The sequence below is a fragment of the Podarcis bocagei genome, assembly GCF_964188305.1.
Source record: "Podarcis bocagei genome assembly, chromosome: 13".
Classification (NCBI taxonomy): Eukaryota; Metazoa; Chordata; class Lepidosauria; order Squamata; family Lacertidae; genus Podarcis; species Podarcis bocagei.
In genome coordinates this window covers 19292860-19308044 of record NC_138138.1, presented here as the reverse complement: position 1 = coordinate 19308044, position 15185 = coordinate 19292860, and the positions used below count along the sequence as shown (strand labels likewise).

Genomic DNA, 15185 nt, shown 5'->3' with positions numbered 1-15185 from the left:
TGACGGGAATGCTTTGGCTAATGCACAGCTCCAGAGCGGCAGGACTTCAAAGTACTTCCGGAGGTTGTGCACTTCCTGCTTCCGGATCCCTTGGCCGAGGTGGGAGAGAGAGAGAGAGAAACGTTGCCTGTTTTACGGTAAACCCCCCACCCCCCACCCCTTATGCACGGCAGAGAAGAAGGTGCACGGCTGTGGGTTGGGACCAGGAGTTGGTGGCGGGGTTGCCAAGTTTTGAACTCGTCGCTGCAGCTGTGCCTTTCGCACTGAATAATACCTGGTCTCCGTTCCTTGAAAAGCTTCCACGTATCGCTATAGATGGGGAAGGCGCAAGGGCAGGGCTGCTGTCGTCGTTTCCTAGCCGGTGATATTATTTATGAAATAATAATAATAATAATAATAATAATAATAATAATAATAATAATAGCAGCACAGTGATACTGGTCTAAGGTTGCCAGAGGGAGGCGAGGGCAACCCCGGTTCTTGCGAGAGAAACATTGGCGGCAGAGATGGATGGAGATGGTGAAAGAGCAACTTACGTTCGTGTTTCGGGTGTTTCGGGTTGCAGGTGCAAATAAGGACTGGAAACTTGCTGGGGAAACAAACCGTCTTGGGAAGAGCTTGTGGGGGGGTGAGTGGTGGGTGAGGAGTGTGGTGGCCAGGTGAAAAAGTGGCCAGGGCTCCAGCACCTGAAACCATTGCATAGAAGAGACGGAATAAGCGCTTGCAGCATTTCGTGCAATGTTATAGCTACTGGCTGACATTTCGCCCTTCGATATGATTAAAAGGGGTTGCATCTGGGGCCCCGGAAGGGGAGCAGGGAGGACCACTGAGAAAGAAGGCTTACGAAGGTGCAGTCAGAAGGAAGCCCCACTGAACTTTCACTTACTCCATGGTAAGTGTGTGTGTAGGATTGCAGCCTAGGGTAAATAAGTCAGAGTACTTGTGAGCCAGATAAGTCTTTGAGCGGTAGAGGAGAACGCAGTTGTCAAATCAGTGATATTGAGGTGGGAAGTGTTTTAAAATTGGCAGAGAGGATATTGTGTAATGCAGTAGGTGTGCAAAATGGAGATCTAGTGCAACCGCTAAAGACTAAAATGTTGGAGGACACTATAGTGAGTTGTTAGTTGGGGTGTTTTGTGTCTTTCATTGAGGGACACTGAACTGTGAGACTTTCAGGTCCTATGCTGCTGATACCTCTCCAGAACTTTTTAAAAATAGGATTCTTAATGTTTCTAATCCTTGTATTAATTGCTCTGCTGGGGAGTTTGAGATTTGTTGTGTGTTGGGGATTTTAAGTCAGAATGGTCTTTGGGGAAATGGGAACACAGGCAGGAATGAAGTTGTCTGGGAGCAATTTCTTGATATTAATTAGTGATATCATTTGATGTTTCTCCTGCAAGACTTAATTCTGCCGCAGACTCTTATTCCTGTATTTGTTTGGGAATAGCAGCTAGTATTGGCACTGATAAATGCGTTTTGGGCATTTTTACAGGAAGATAGCATGGGGAGCAATTATTTCCCCACCACTACTTGGTTTGTAAGGGAAAAGGGATTGAGGGTGATGTGGAGGCGATTCTCAAGTAGAGTTTTTAAAAAGCTATCAGATGTTTAGATCATTTTAGTGATTGTATGTGCTGTTGGGGAGGGGCCAGTGGTCAAGGATGGTGGCACTTGTAGTCCAGCAACCTCTGGAGGGCCGCAGTTCTCCCCCCATATAGATGCTAGCGAAATGGTTTGCTAACCTCCACTAGGTGGCAGTTGTACATCTTGTGCCATTAAACAACAGAAGAAACCACTTCTGTTGCTGGTTTTTTAGGGTGTATCTGACCTTTCCTTCTTGGGAGTGTGGCTCATAATGAATGTACCCCTCCCCAAGGATCTTGGTGTGACTGAGATCCTAGACTTCAAAATAAGGAGAACTTGAGAGCTGGCATCCCATGAAAGAAGGCACGCCTGAGAACACCAGGCTGGGTTGTGGGACAATTGGTAATTGATACCTTGGCATGACAGGGATGTGGGTGGCGTTGTGGGTTAAACCACAGAGCCTAGGACTTGCCGATCAGAAGGTCGGCGGTTCGAATCCCCGCCACGGGGTGAGCTCCCATTGCTCGATCCCTGCTCCTGCCCACCTAGCAGCACGTCACAGTGCAAGTAGATAAATAGGTACTGCTCCGGCGGGAAGGTAAACGGAGTTTCTGTGTGCTGCTCTGATTCGCCAGAAGCGGCTTAGTCATGCAGGCCACATGACCTGGAAGCTGTACGCCGGCTCCCTCGGCCAATAAAGCTAGATGAGCGCCGCAACCCCCGAGTTGGTCACGACTGGACCTAATGGTCAGGGGTCCCTTTACCTTTACCTTACCTTGGCATGACAGTGAGAGCTCCTTGGTATTTCGGATGAGCAGGAAAAAAAGAATAGACAGTTTCATCCTGTTTGTTTAACACTGGGGAATTGCAGGAGGTGCAGCTTGTCTTTCTGGGGGTGTGTAAAGCTGTACCTGTTGAAAATCGCTCTGCTGCACAATAATTAAAAGGTACAGGAACCAGTAGCAAAATATTTTATGAATGGGACCTGAGTCTGCCTGCGGTAGATTTGGGAATGTAGCTGGGGGATAGATTTGGAGATGTTAAAAGTAGGATTCTTGAATATCCAGAGAGGAATCTTTGAATCCTCCAGTTAAGAAGGTGGGTGCAGCCTGTTGAGCCACCCCATGACCATTTCCTGAGCTTTCTGTCCATCTACCCCATTCCCCCCTCCTTAATTCTCCCCCCTCCAACCCTGTGGCTCTTCTAATCTGCATCCGTATTCAATACAGTCCATGAGCTTTTTTGTGTCTAGTACTGTATTGGATCAGGCCCTGACACGTGCTTAACCAAAACATATCTTTATGAAGGTAGGGAGGAGCTGCCGGCTTCTTCCTGGATTGCCCATCTAAGTTGGCATGACGCGCCATGGCAAGAACTGCACAGCAGGAGCTGTTTACACCTACCATGAAAAGAAAAAGGACACAGGTGAGGAGGCTGCTAGTGCAGTGAGAGAATAAAGGTCAAAACAGGGAGGCAAATCACTGGTACGTTTGCTTATAGCCAGGTGAGAATTGGGAGAAGCTCCGGGATAGTCAAATTGGGCACACCCTGTGGTCTGATTTAACACCACCCAGTGTTTCATTGAAACTCAGGTGGAAATTAAGCTATGCAACTCCAGGCTAATTCCGCCTTCTCTATTGCTGGAGGGGATTATGGGTTTCCAGCCCTTAAACTGTTAGCAATCAGGTGAGCAGTCCTGAGCAGGTCACTTGACAACCTGGGCTTTTCTGGGCAGATATTTTACCAACTGTTTTCCCTTTCTGGATTTAGAGATTTAGCAGAGCCACTTAGGCAGGCAGGCTCTTTTCATTAATGCGGCCTTAATGTGACCATTGCTCCCCCTCACCTTTCCACAGCTGCCTCTGGATACGGGACCCAGAACGTCCGTCTGAGCAAAGATGCTGTCAAGGATTTTGACTGCTGCTGCCTCTCCCTGCAGCCCTGCAAGGACCCTGTTGTGACGTAAATATCTGGCAAGGCCCATGGGAGAGTGTTCAGTGTATTAAACCGAAGATCTGCTACACTACTTAACCACTTGCCTTTTTTGTAGTTCGCTAATAAAGCAGTGGATCTCTAAACCTGGATTCAACATGCATGCACACACACAAAGTTGCTTCTTTCATTGACTCGCAGAGTTAAGTGAAATTATTTGTTCACCCGCTATATATGCCTGTTGAGATAATAATATTTATGTTCTTTTTCATGCAAATTCCTGTACAGTCGTACCTTGGATCTCAAATACCTTGGCTCCTGAACGATCAAAACCCAGAATAGAGTGTTCTGGTTTTTGAACTATTTTCAGAAGCCGAACGTCTGGCGCTTCTTCCTTGGCTTCCGATTAGCTGCAGGAGCTTCCTGCAGCCAATCAGAAACCATGCTTTGGTTTCCGAATGTTTTGGAAGCTAAACGGACCTCTGGTACAGATTCCGTATGACTTCCAAGGTACGACTGTAGAGTCAAATTCTCTTCTGCCGCTGGGAAGCGGTGATTACATTCCCATTTCACAGATGGCAAATTGTGGCTAACATGTCCATAACTGAGCAGGAACTTGAACCCCAACCAAAGTCTGGTATTTATCACAGGACTATAATGTCCCTTTCTGCTGTAGAATGATATCTTGGTTTGGTGGCATGACCTCCCAGGTGTACCCTTGACCTGTGGGGTTCATAGGGATACTCCTATGGTGCTCTGCAGCTTGCATGGGAGCCTTTATGGAAGTGGCATTTAATTGTGATTCTCCTCCTGCCTGTGTCCCTCTCCAGCCCTGATGGATACCTGTATGAGAAAGAAGCCATCTTAGAGTACATCCTGCACCAGAAAAAGGAGATTGCCCGGCAAATGAAGGTAACCAGAGAAGTGGCTAGTATGCTAATCCGAAGAGCCAGATTTGTATGTTCACAGCTGTCAGCTGGTTTAATAGATTGGTGAGAGAAGCACTGCATCAATATTTTACAAAAGGGGAGGAGGTGGCTCTCAAGAGAACTGGTAAAATGAAATATATATGCCAAGCCACATGGAAACCCGGCTAGTTGAAGTAGAGATCTTTTTAATCTGCCACGTTTGTTTTCTCCCCTGCCTCCAAGGAGCTCAGGCTGGGGCTTCCATCTTTGTTAAGAAGCTGTGTGAAATAGGTTTGCCTCGTGTAGCCCCCTTCCTTTGGGGATGCTCCCCTGTGTGCCTTGCTTCTGACCCAGTGCAAGACAGCCATATAGGGCAGGGAAGAGGGCACTTAAAACATCACTCTTGCTCCAGTGCCTTCTACAGGAATTGCCTCTAAGAACCAGGAGCCATTGATGCCATCTTCCCAGTGAGGCCTACTAGCCTAAGGGGAGGACTTCACAGAAGGGTATAACAGAAAGTGTAGTGAGAACTTTAGAACTGTGATGGTTTAAAAAGGTAAAGGGACCCCTGACCATTAGGTCCAGTCGTGGATGACTCTGGGGTTGCAGCGCTCATCTCGCTTTATTGGCCAAGGGAGCTGGCGTATAGCTTCCGGGTCATGTGGCCAGCATGACTAAGCCGCTTCTGGTGAACCAGAGCAGCGCACGGAAACGCCATTTACCTTCCCGCCAGAGCGGTACCTATTTATCTACTTGCACTTTGACGTGCTTTCGAACTGCTAGGTTGACAGGAGCAGGGTCCGAGCAACGGGAGCTCACCCCGTCGCGGGGATTCAAACCGCCGACCTTCTGATTGGCAAGCCCTAGGCTCTGTGGTTTAACCCACAGTGCCAATTGTTGCTTAATAGGGTGGTTTTCAAAAAATTTTTTAATGTAAAGTGCTTAAGGTGGTACTCCAAAACAGCTGAAGGCTGCTCTGTGCTTTTTGCTGATTTCTTTTCATGCCCAATGCCTGTTCTCTCTCTTCACTTTCTCACTTGGATCATGGCAAGGAGTGTGCCCCTTCCGTATTTCAGCAGGAGAGCTTTGTCTTTGTCATGACAGTTTTTATTCCTGTGCAAAACTGCAGGCCTATGAAAAGCAGAAGAATGAGAAGAAGACGGAGTTGGCGGAGTTGAGCAAGGCTGCCAAAGAGTCCAAGGTGAAGAATTTCCTCGACAAAGAGATGAGCATTGTCAGCAAACCTCTCAACCCCTTCGATCGCAAGGCGGGTAAGTGTGGAGGAGCAGAGGATTTGGGACAAGGCCGAGTGACAAAAGTGTGAGAAATAAGAAAAGTGTAAAGAAAGTGAATGACACCTCCCAGTTACTCCTTAGACAGAGCCATGTACATCTTACCTGTGCTTCATAGTAATATTTCCTCCACCCTTTTCCGTTCTGGTCCTATCTGTTCGGCAGCAATGAAGTGTTTTTAGAGATGCTCTTTGTTTTTCTTTGGGTTTTGGCAGTGCCCTAAAACACAACACTGCGGCTCTGGATCACATGCTGTCCGCAGTTCATCTCCCATTGCCACAATCACACTTTTTTCACCCTGGTTTAAAGCTCTTCCCACATCTCCACAGCACCCCCTATTCTTTGTAGCTTTCCAGCTTTCAGCCTCTTTGAATATTTGTCTCAAACCCACACAACTCCTCATGTGTGAAGTGAAACTCCTGGGGGAATTGTGGGTGGCCGCAATGAGGTGTAAACCCTTCTCCCAAGCATGGAGCAAAGAGGGTTGCATGGTCCTGGGTACCTACTGAGTTTTGTTACGGTGTTTAAAGCTCTTGCTGGGGTTTGTGGTCAACTGGACTACCAGGGTTCAGCTTCAGGGATGCCTAAGTCAGTACGTGGTGGATCCTGTCAAAAACTCAGCAGGGCAAGTCTGCAGGTGAGCTCCAGTGTCCCTAATCTTGTACAGTAGGGTTAGGGAATCCTTTTTCACTTGGAGGGCTAGATCTTTATCTCCCTGCACCCCTGCAAGCTAACTTCGACAGGGGGTGGGGCCACCCTCCTGTCATTCATCTGACATCACGATGTGGTCAGGGGTCTGATAGGTGGGAGGGAACTGTTCCGCCAGTGCATTCCCCACAAGGAGTGAAGCAGCAGGGGTCTGCTGTGTCAGCATGTTCCCTGAAGGGAACACAATGGCAAAGCAACCCGGAAACTACAACTAATCCAGAATGCGGCAGCTAGACTGGGAGTGGCCGCCGAGACCATATAACACTGAAAGACCTACATTGCTCCCAATACGTTTCCAAGCACAATTCCAAGTGTTCGTGTTGACCTTTAAAGCCTTAAACGGCCTTGGCCCAGTATACCTGAAGGAGCGTCTCCATGCCCATCATTCTACCCGGACACTGAGGTCCAGCTCCGAGGGTCTTCTGGTGGTTCCCTCACTGCGAGAAGTGAGGTTACAGAGAACCAGGCAGAGGGCCTTCTCAGTAGTGGCACATGCCCTGTGGAACGCCCTCCCATCGCATGTCAAAGAGAACAACAACTACCAGGCTTTTAGAAGACATCTGAAGGCAGCCCTGTTCAGGGAAGTTTTTAATGTCTGATGTTTAATCACTTTTTTATTATTATCATTAATTCTGTTGGGAGCCGGCCAGAGTGGCTGGGGAAACCCAGCCAGATGGGCAGGGTATAAATAAATTATTATTATTATTATTATTATTATTATTATTATTATTATTATTATTATTAATTTAGCACTCTGCAGGATTGAACCTTTCCCCCTGCTTGTTGGCTGATATCCCCCAGTGGCGTCCACTGATAGGCAGGTGGCTGTGGTTTGGGAGAAATGTCCGCATGGGCCAAGACTGACCTGCATGTTGAAGGTTTTCTGCTCCTGCTATACAGCCGTGTCTTCCCACACACCACCTTAGATTTTCACCTCTTTCTTGGGAACCTATGGGACTTAATAACTGCCCTGTTCTGTGGATTACAGGAGATGCTCAGCCTGGACCCAGCAATGAGGAGAAAGCCAAGCAGCTGCCTAGCTTTTGGATTCCTTCGCTGACCCCAGAGGCCAAGACGAAAGTCATTCCGAAGCCAGTGAGTTCCTTTTGTCATTCCTTTTCCCGGCTCACGCATTGCCCCGTCTTCCTTAGGGAGTGTCTGCACTACAAACCTAAACCAATTTACTTGTCACAGTGTCTCCAACACACCAGCAAAATTGAAACTCTTGGAATAGAGAACTTCTGTCATGGTCACAAAACTGCACTTCCAGAGTTCTTGGGAGAAGTCCTGAGGAGTTAACTGCATTGAGCTGGTTGCTGTCTTTGAGATTAGGAAGATACTGTCTTCCAGTTGAGATGGTCCTTTTTTGTCATTTGGTTTTTTCCTCCTGTGTGGCTGTGGAGTTGAAAGGTATTGAAATTGAAATACTTTATTGTCACTTGTACAACTTGTATGCAGTGAGATTACACGAGCACCCTCCACTCAGCTCTCTTAGTCTTAATTCCCCTCGTTTACTGACGCACACCCACCCAACCCGAAAGTCAGTTGCCCTGTTGTTATCTTTTCATTCAGCAGCCTAACAGCCCATGGATAGAAGCTGTTCTTTACCCTGTTGGTGCGAGTAATCATGCTTCTGCATCTTCTGCCTGATGGCAGGAGACCAAGAAAGTGCCGGCCAGGGTGTGAATCATCCCTGAGAATTTTCCTCACTCTCCTGAGGCAGTGTTCTTCCGCTATTTCATCCAACAGATTCACGTGACAGCCCATGATATCTTGTGCTGTATTCACCACCCTCTGTAGGCACTTCCTATCAGTTCATGTCAAACCAGCGTACCACACCGTGCTGCAGTATGAAAGGACACTTTTTATTGTGGACCGGTAGAAGGAAATAATCAAATCAGAAGGGGTCCAACTAGTATATTCCGCTGCTGTGAAGCTGGCAGCACAACACATATGTCTTCTAAGAAGTAAATGCAGATAATTTCATGGAGGCTTACTCCTAGGTGAGCGAGTCCAGGACTGCCGCCTAAGAGTGTTCTGCAGGCTTAATCGGCAAGTAGAGAGCTCCTATTAGCCCACCTCCAACATGGTCAGGGATGATGGAAGCTTTAGTTCAGCAACATCTGGAGGGCCATAGGTTTTTCACTTCCAATGTATTCTGGTGAGCAGCAGCAAAGGATTGGGTTGGGTAACCTGCACCTTCAAAGGTACCCAGGAAGCTCCACTCAATCCCAGTAACGTGAGCTGGAAATTTTTCCCCAACAGGACATTTTGCTGCTACACATTTCTATGAACATCTTTGATTTCTGAAAATGCATTGTTTCCTAAAACTCATTTGTAATACAGTGGTACCTCGGGTTACATATGCTTCAGGTTACATTCACTTCAGGTTACAGACTCCGCTAACCCAGAAATAGTACCTTGGGTTAAGAACTTTGCTTCTGGATGAGAACAGAAATCGTGCTCCGGTGGCGCGGCAGCAGCGGGAGGCCCCATTAGCCAAAGTGGTGCTTCAGGTTAAGAACAGTTTCAGGTTAAGAACGGACCTCTGGAACAAATTAAGTACTTAACCCGAGGTACTTCCTATTGGTTCTTTCTTTTCTGATAGATTAAAAGTTAACCTTAGGGAGGGGAAGAGTTTGGCCACGGGGAAGTTTCTGTTGAATTTTGTTCACTTTGATCAGTGCAGGCTGGAGTGTGCCCAGTTCTGATTCGCTGGTCATGAGTAGCTTCTGCTTCCAGGTTTATTCCCAGGATTTTAATATCTTGCGTCTTCAGTATCTTGAATATTTGACCAAGCTCTGTAGCGTCCTGGAATAGATGGGTGTGTGTGTGTGTTTCAGACAGAGTGTCAATATTTGCTCTAACCCATTTGCCTCTATTGTTTCTAATTCATACTCTGCCTCTCAACTTGCTGTGCTCTTTGTCATTCTAGGACAAGTGTGTGTACTGTCCCATGAGTATGAAACCCCTGAAGTTGAAGGACCTGATCCCGGTGCATTTCACCCCAGTGGATGCTAGCGTGGATCGAGTAGGGCTGATCAACCGGCAGGACCGCTACGTGTGTGCCGTCACACGAGACATGCTTGGAAACTCTGTCCCGTGTGCTGTTCTGCGTCCATCGTGAGTGATGGGATGGGACATCTCAGGGATGGCAGGTCTTCTTTTTTAAAAAAGTTTTTATTTATACTTTTCAAGTTTATACTTTTCATTAGTTTTACAATCAATTTAACATTTCAAAATTTGACTTCTTTCCCCCTCTTTCTGCGGTTCCTTAATTATTATTTTTTAATAACTTCTGCATATCCGATTTCATTTCATTTGCTCATTTAATTGTCTACTCTAAATATATGGAACATGCTGGCCACATGACCAGGAAGCTGTACACCAGCTCCCTCGGCCAATAAAGTGAGATAAGCGCTCCAACCCCAGAGTCGTTTGCGACTGGACCTAATGGTCAGGGGTCTCTTTACCTTTACCTAAATATATACTCTTGTGAAACTGCAGGTTGTCACAATAATCCTACTAATGTTTTTATCTGTTTACAATTTATCTGTAAATACTCAGTAAACCATTTACATTCTTTTATAAAAAGTTTGTCATCTTGATATCTTACTGTTCCAGTAAGTTTCGCCATTTCTGCATATTCCACAAGTTTTTGTATCCATTCTTCCTTTACCGGGACTTCTGCTTCTTTCCACTTTGGAACAAGTAGCATTCTTGCTGCTATAGTAGCATACAAAAAATTAATTTCTATAAGATTTAGGTACTTCTGTCCCTAAAATTCCCAAAAGAAAAGCTTCCGGGTTTTTTAAAAAATAAAAGTTATTTTGAACATCCTTTTCAGTTCATTGTATATAATTTCCCAGTAAGCTTTAACCTTACTACAAGACCACCACACATGATAAAAAGAACCTTCTTTCTCTTTACATTTCCAGCATTTGTTCGATTTAGATTTATAAATTTTTGCCAATTTATTCAGTGTTAGATACCAATATATTATTTTCATATAATTTTCTCTTCAACCATAACAGTTAGGTTTCCAAGGGGTTGCTCGAGAGCAAGCAAGCAAGTACCTCCCTGCTCGGCTGTGAAGCCTTGCTTTTGATGCAAAATACACTTTATCTGTCCGGAGCGCCACTCTCCCGCAGCTGACTCATTCACTGGCAGAATCCGTGAGTGGGCGGGGCTTAAACTTTCCCCAGCAAAGTAATTTCTTGACGCCCAGTCTGTGCCTCCCCTCTCTGCGCGAAACCTTACTGCGCAAGGAGGGCGTGGGTAACGGTGGACCTCTCCCCTCCCTGCTTTGCCCAGGCAAGGTGTCCTGGCAACGCCTCGCCTCCTCCGAACCCTGCAGCTCCTCTCCACTGGAGGTGTGGTTACTCTTCTCCGCTGAGGAGGTGCTGCTTCCCACGATCTTTGGGGGCTCTCTGTAATCCATCTGGCTTTTCCTCTCTCCCTCCTGAACTGATAGCAGTTCCCTGACAATAACATTATGTAAATGTTATAGGGGATGGGAGGTCTTCTGCACGTATGTGAGATATGAAATGGTTGTAAGTACTGTAGCAAAGTGTGGGAATCCAGGCCTTATACTTAGCAGCAAATAATAGGTGTGTCCTTCCTTCCTTCTTTCCCCAAAGGGGCTCTGTGGTGACTCTGGAGTGTGTGGAGAGACTCATCAAGAAGGACATGGTTGATCCAGTGAATGGAGAGAAGCTGACTGACAAGGACATCATCGTTCTACAGCGGGTGAGAGTGACTGTCTAACCTCCTTCTGCAATCCTTCATAAACTCCCAGTGCTTTCTCAAAAACTTGAAACCACACAAAGCCCCAGGCCCAGACGACTTCACAGCAGTATTCTATAGGAAATTCAAAGAACCCCTGATGCCCTTCATGACCCACCTATTCAATGACATCATGAAAGGGGGGGCCCATCCCCAAAACCTGGACCCACTCCAAAATAGTCTCCATCCCAAAACCAATGAAAGACAACCTCAAAGTAGAATCATACCGCCCAATCTCATTAATAAACCAAGATTACAAGATATTCACATCAGTCTTGGCCAGCCGCCTAAGACTGGCTTTGTCCCTGGTCGCAGTATTACAGACCCCATCAGGAAACTACTGAACCTCATCGAACACAGCAAGGCAACTAAACTCCCACTGACAATTATGTCCCTAGACATCCTCAAAGCTTCTGATTGCTTAGAGTGGAAATACCTGTTAGCAGTACTAACTAGCATGAAATTTGGCCCCAACTTCCTACAAAGTCCTCAAACAAATATCAACCCCCAGTACTGTATTCAAGGTGTCAAAAGGCACCATTAATTCAGGGTTCATTTCACCTTCTTAGAAATTAATCCCATCTTTACTTGTCACCTGTGGCTTTGCAGGAAGAGCCATTCCGCGATGCTGAAGCTCTTCAGCTATGCTTTAGGAATCACTTCTTCCCTGCCCCGTAGCCCTGCCCCATGTGATTGAAGCTACAGACGATCAACACATCCAAGTTTTCCACAGTATTGCTAATCCCTTCAGTACAGGGGTGCTTTGGTTCTCAAACAACTTGGAACCCAAACACTGCAAACCCGGAAGTAAGTGCTCCGGTTTGGGAACTTTTTCAGAAGCCAAACATGCTCCGTTTTGAGTGCCACACTTCTGTTTTGAGCGTTACGCTGACGTCTGTCTGTTTTTGCTATTTATTTTGCGTTTTTTTCCTTTTCTTTTTGCAGCTCTTTTTTGTTTTGTTTTTGTGACTGTGTGGAACCCAGTTCAGCTACTGATCGATTGATTGTGTGACTGCAGTACATTGTTTATTGCTTTCATTTTATGGATCAATGGTCTCGTTAGATAGTAGAATTCATGTTAAATTGCTGTTTTAGGGGTTGTTTTTAAAAGTCTGGAACGGATTGATCCTTTTTGCCTTACTTTCTATGGGAAAGCATGCCTTGGGTTTTAGAACGCTTTGGTTTTGGAACAGACTTCAGGAACGGATTAAGTTTGAGAACCAAGGCACCACCACTGTACTATGTTCGCAGGATAACCCCCTGAACTTAGCTTTAAGCAGCACCATCAATTTACTCCAGTCATGTATTTGTTTACAGCATAAGCAGTGTTCAAGATCTTCTCCACAAGCCAAATCCAGAAGTGTTCGGCATTATTAGGGACTCCCAAACTACTTAACCCCCTCAAAAAAAGCCCTAAAATATGTGAAGTGAATTCAGATAACTCGACAGTCCTAGCCATTTCTATCCTGCAGCTAGCCAGAGATCCATAGTCTCCTGTATGTCAACAAACATGATACAAAAATAAAGGGTTGTGTGCTAATGCTGGTCATACAACCAGTTAGTTGGATACAACCCAAAGCCTTGATGATCCCTGAAATTCTGCATCCCCCGTTGCCCATTTATGAAGCTTGAAGTCACGTTAAACTGATGTTTCTGTGTTTTTAATCTTGGGCAAGCTGCAAAACATTAGTTGCCAGTGCTTTTTGACACATGGGCAATACTTCTGGTTGCATCTCTGCTTAGATCTTGTCATATTTTGGCCCTCATGCAACAAAAGACAAACCAAGGTTTCATAGCAACATGGCAGGGAGGCACCTGTGGAAGGGAGGCATAAGTGGAAGGGAAGCTTTAGTTGGGGAAGACGCAGATTCAGGAGAGAGAGTGAGAGATCACAGGAGCTCCCTATGATGTCTGGAGGTTGTTGTTTTTTGTAAGGGATAATGAAGGGGGAAGGGTTAAGCATCCTTCTCCTGGCTCCCAATTTCCCTTTGCAAATGCACTTCTCACATGCATTAGCATCACAAGGTGAGATTGGGAGACTCTTACTTTGCCTTATTCATCTGAGATTGGGAATCAGGGCCTGTTGCATGGCTTCACCTGGGACCTGAGTCCCAGAACCTCTCAACATGGCAGATAAGCATTCAGAAGCAGAACAGAGACATTGTATGTCCCACAGGCAAAGCAAATTCCAAGGTCTACAGCTGCTGCCATCCATCCACATAACACATTGGCTCCCAGTACGTTTCCGAGCACAATTCAAAGTGCTGGTGCTGACCTTTAAAGCCCTAAATGGCCTCAGCCCAGTATACCTGAAGGAGTGTCTCCACCCCCATCGTTCTGCCCGGACACTGAGGTCCAGTCCCGAGGGACTTCTGGCGGTTCCCTCGCTGCGAGAAGCAAAGCTACAGGAGCTACAGGGAACCAGGCAGAGGGCCTTCTCAGTAGTGGCGCCCACCCTGTGGAACGCCGTCCCATCAGATGTCAAAGCGATAAATAACCACCTGACATTCAGAAGACATCTTAAGGCAGGGAAGTTTTTAATGTGTGATATTTTAGTGTATTTTTGGTTTCTATGGAAGCCGGCCAGATGGGCAGGGTACAAATAATAAATTATTATTATTATTTTATTATTATTATTATTATTATTATTATTATTATTATTATTATCCTTGTCTTCTCTTCTTCTAGGGTGGCACAGGATTTGCAGGGTCAGGCGTGGAGCTGGAGGCCAAGAAGTCCCGCCCTGTTATGCAAGCGTAACATGTTCATGTGACTGTCTTGGTGGAAGAGAGGAACAGCCAGCATGCCGCTCTAGGCTGCCCAAGACGTGCTCCCTGAAAGCGCCGAACATTGCATTGGTTGGACTAGGTTCAGTCTTTTCTGAGCCCTTGTTTGGACTAGTTTACGGGGCAGTTCACTTGTGTTTATAGATCTCTGTTCATCCCACACTTTTCAGTGCATTTCTGCCACTTCCTTAACCACGCAAAGTCTCCTTTCATTTTTTTAAAGTGGATATGTTTCGCCACGGTGACAACGCACTTTAAAAATTCTTTATAAACAGCACTGTGTCAGGGTGCAAGTCAGTGTCTACTGTGTTTTGATACTTGCTCTACATGTTCAAAAGACAGAAAAATGTTCCCCCCCCCCCAAGCACCAGTGCTGGTAATAAAAGCCAGAATAAATGAAGTTATTAATGCAAGGACAAGGAGACCTGTACAGTCTACTTGCAGTCTTATACAGGTCTACTTGGAAGTAGACCTCCTGGAGTTCAAGAAGACTTACTCCCAAGTAGGGCTGAGCGATAAGTGGTTTTCAACATCATGCTAGATCACCAGCTAAACATCACAATATACTGATATATCACAATGCCCGAAATAAGGGTGGAGCTACGTAGAGGCATTGGCTGCCTTCATGTTTTTTCCCTGCAGTGTGACTTTTGCTGGCACCTGTTCTTGTGATTTCCTTCCCCCTGCAGGAGGCAGGGAAAAGATGAGCCGGCAACAGGAACAGAGAGAAGCATTGGCTGGCTTCAGAGTTTTCCTCATGGTGTGATTTTTGCATAGAACACAGCACGATTCGCTATATATTGCCAGGTAAAAAAATTATGAAACCAATTCCACAACATATTGCCCAGCCCTACCCTCAAGTAAATGGGTTGTGGGCTGTTGCCTTTGTAAAATTTCAGGATTGTGGTGAACAGCTCCACCTCCATCTTAAACTGGATGAGGATTAGGAAATGTGTCCTTTTTGAAACGAACACTTCTAGGGGGATGGGAAAGAGCTCCAGTGGTGTAGTGGTTAAGAGCGGTAGACTTGTAATCTGGTGAACCGGGTTCGCTTCCCCGCTCCTCCACATGCAGCTGCTGGGTGACCTTGGGCTAGTCACACTTCTCTGAAGTCTCTCAGCCTCACCCACCTCACAGAGTGTTTGTTGTGGGGGAGGAAGGGAAAGGAGATTGTTAGCCGCTTTGAGACT

At 46.1% G+C, this 15185-nt stretch overlaps 1 protein-coding gene across 4 annotated transcripts; it reads left to right on the top strand.

The window, feature by feature from the left end:
- Positions 1-12: 12 nt before the first annotated feature.
- On the top strand, positions 13-14269 carry NOSIP (nitric oxide synthase interacting protein). Of its 4 annotated transcripts, XM_081166817.1 has the most exons (10): positions 73-137; positions 786-892; positions 2892-3009; positions 3441-3546; positions 4347-4428; positions 5554-5695; positions 7413-7519; positions 9360-9547; positions 11065-11173; positions 13898-14269. In XM_081166817.1, exons 3-10 carry the CDS (start codon positions 2940-2942, stop codon positions 13967-13969), a joined length of 876 nt encoding a protein of 291 aa, XP_081022943.1. In that variant the 5' UTR covers positions 73-137; positions 786-892; positions 2892-2939; the 3' UTR covers positions 13970-14269. The 4 variants fall into 4 exon arrangements, with proteins under 4 accessions (XP_081022941.1, XP_081022942.1, XP_081022943.1 ...); XM_081166815.1 differs by lacking the exon at positions 786-892 and having other exon boundaries at positions 13-137; XM_081166816.1 differs by lacking the exon at positions 786-892 and having other exon boundaries at positions 19-137; positions 2896-3009.
- Positions 14270-15185: the final 916 nt, after the last annotated feature.

Excerpts from the sequence above, each read along its gene's own strand:
- NOSIP (XM_081166815.1), top strand. The coding sequence starts at position 2,940 with ATGACGCGCCATGGCAAGAACTGCACAGCAGGAGCTGTTTACACCTAC. Across the intron at positions 3,010-3,440 it reads TGAAAAGAAAAAGGACACAG|CTGCCTCTGGATACGGGACC; the intron begins GTGAGGAGGCTG and ends ACCTTTCCACAG. Across the intron at positions 7,520-9,359 it reads CGAAAGTCATTCCGAAGCCA|GACAAGTGTGTGTACTGTCC; the intron begins GTGAGTTCCTTT and ends TTGTCATTCTAG.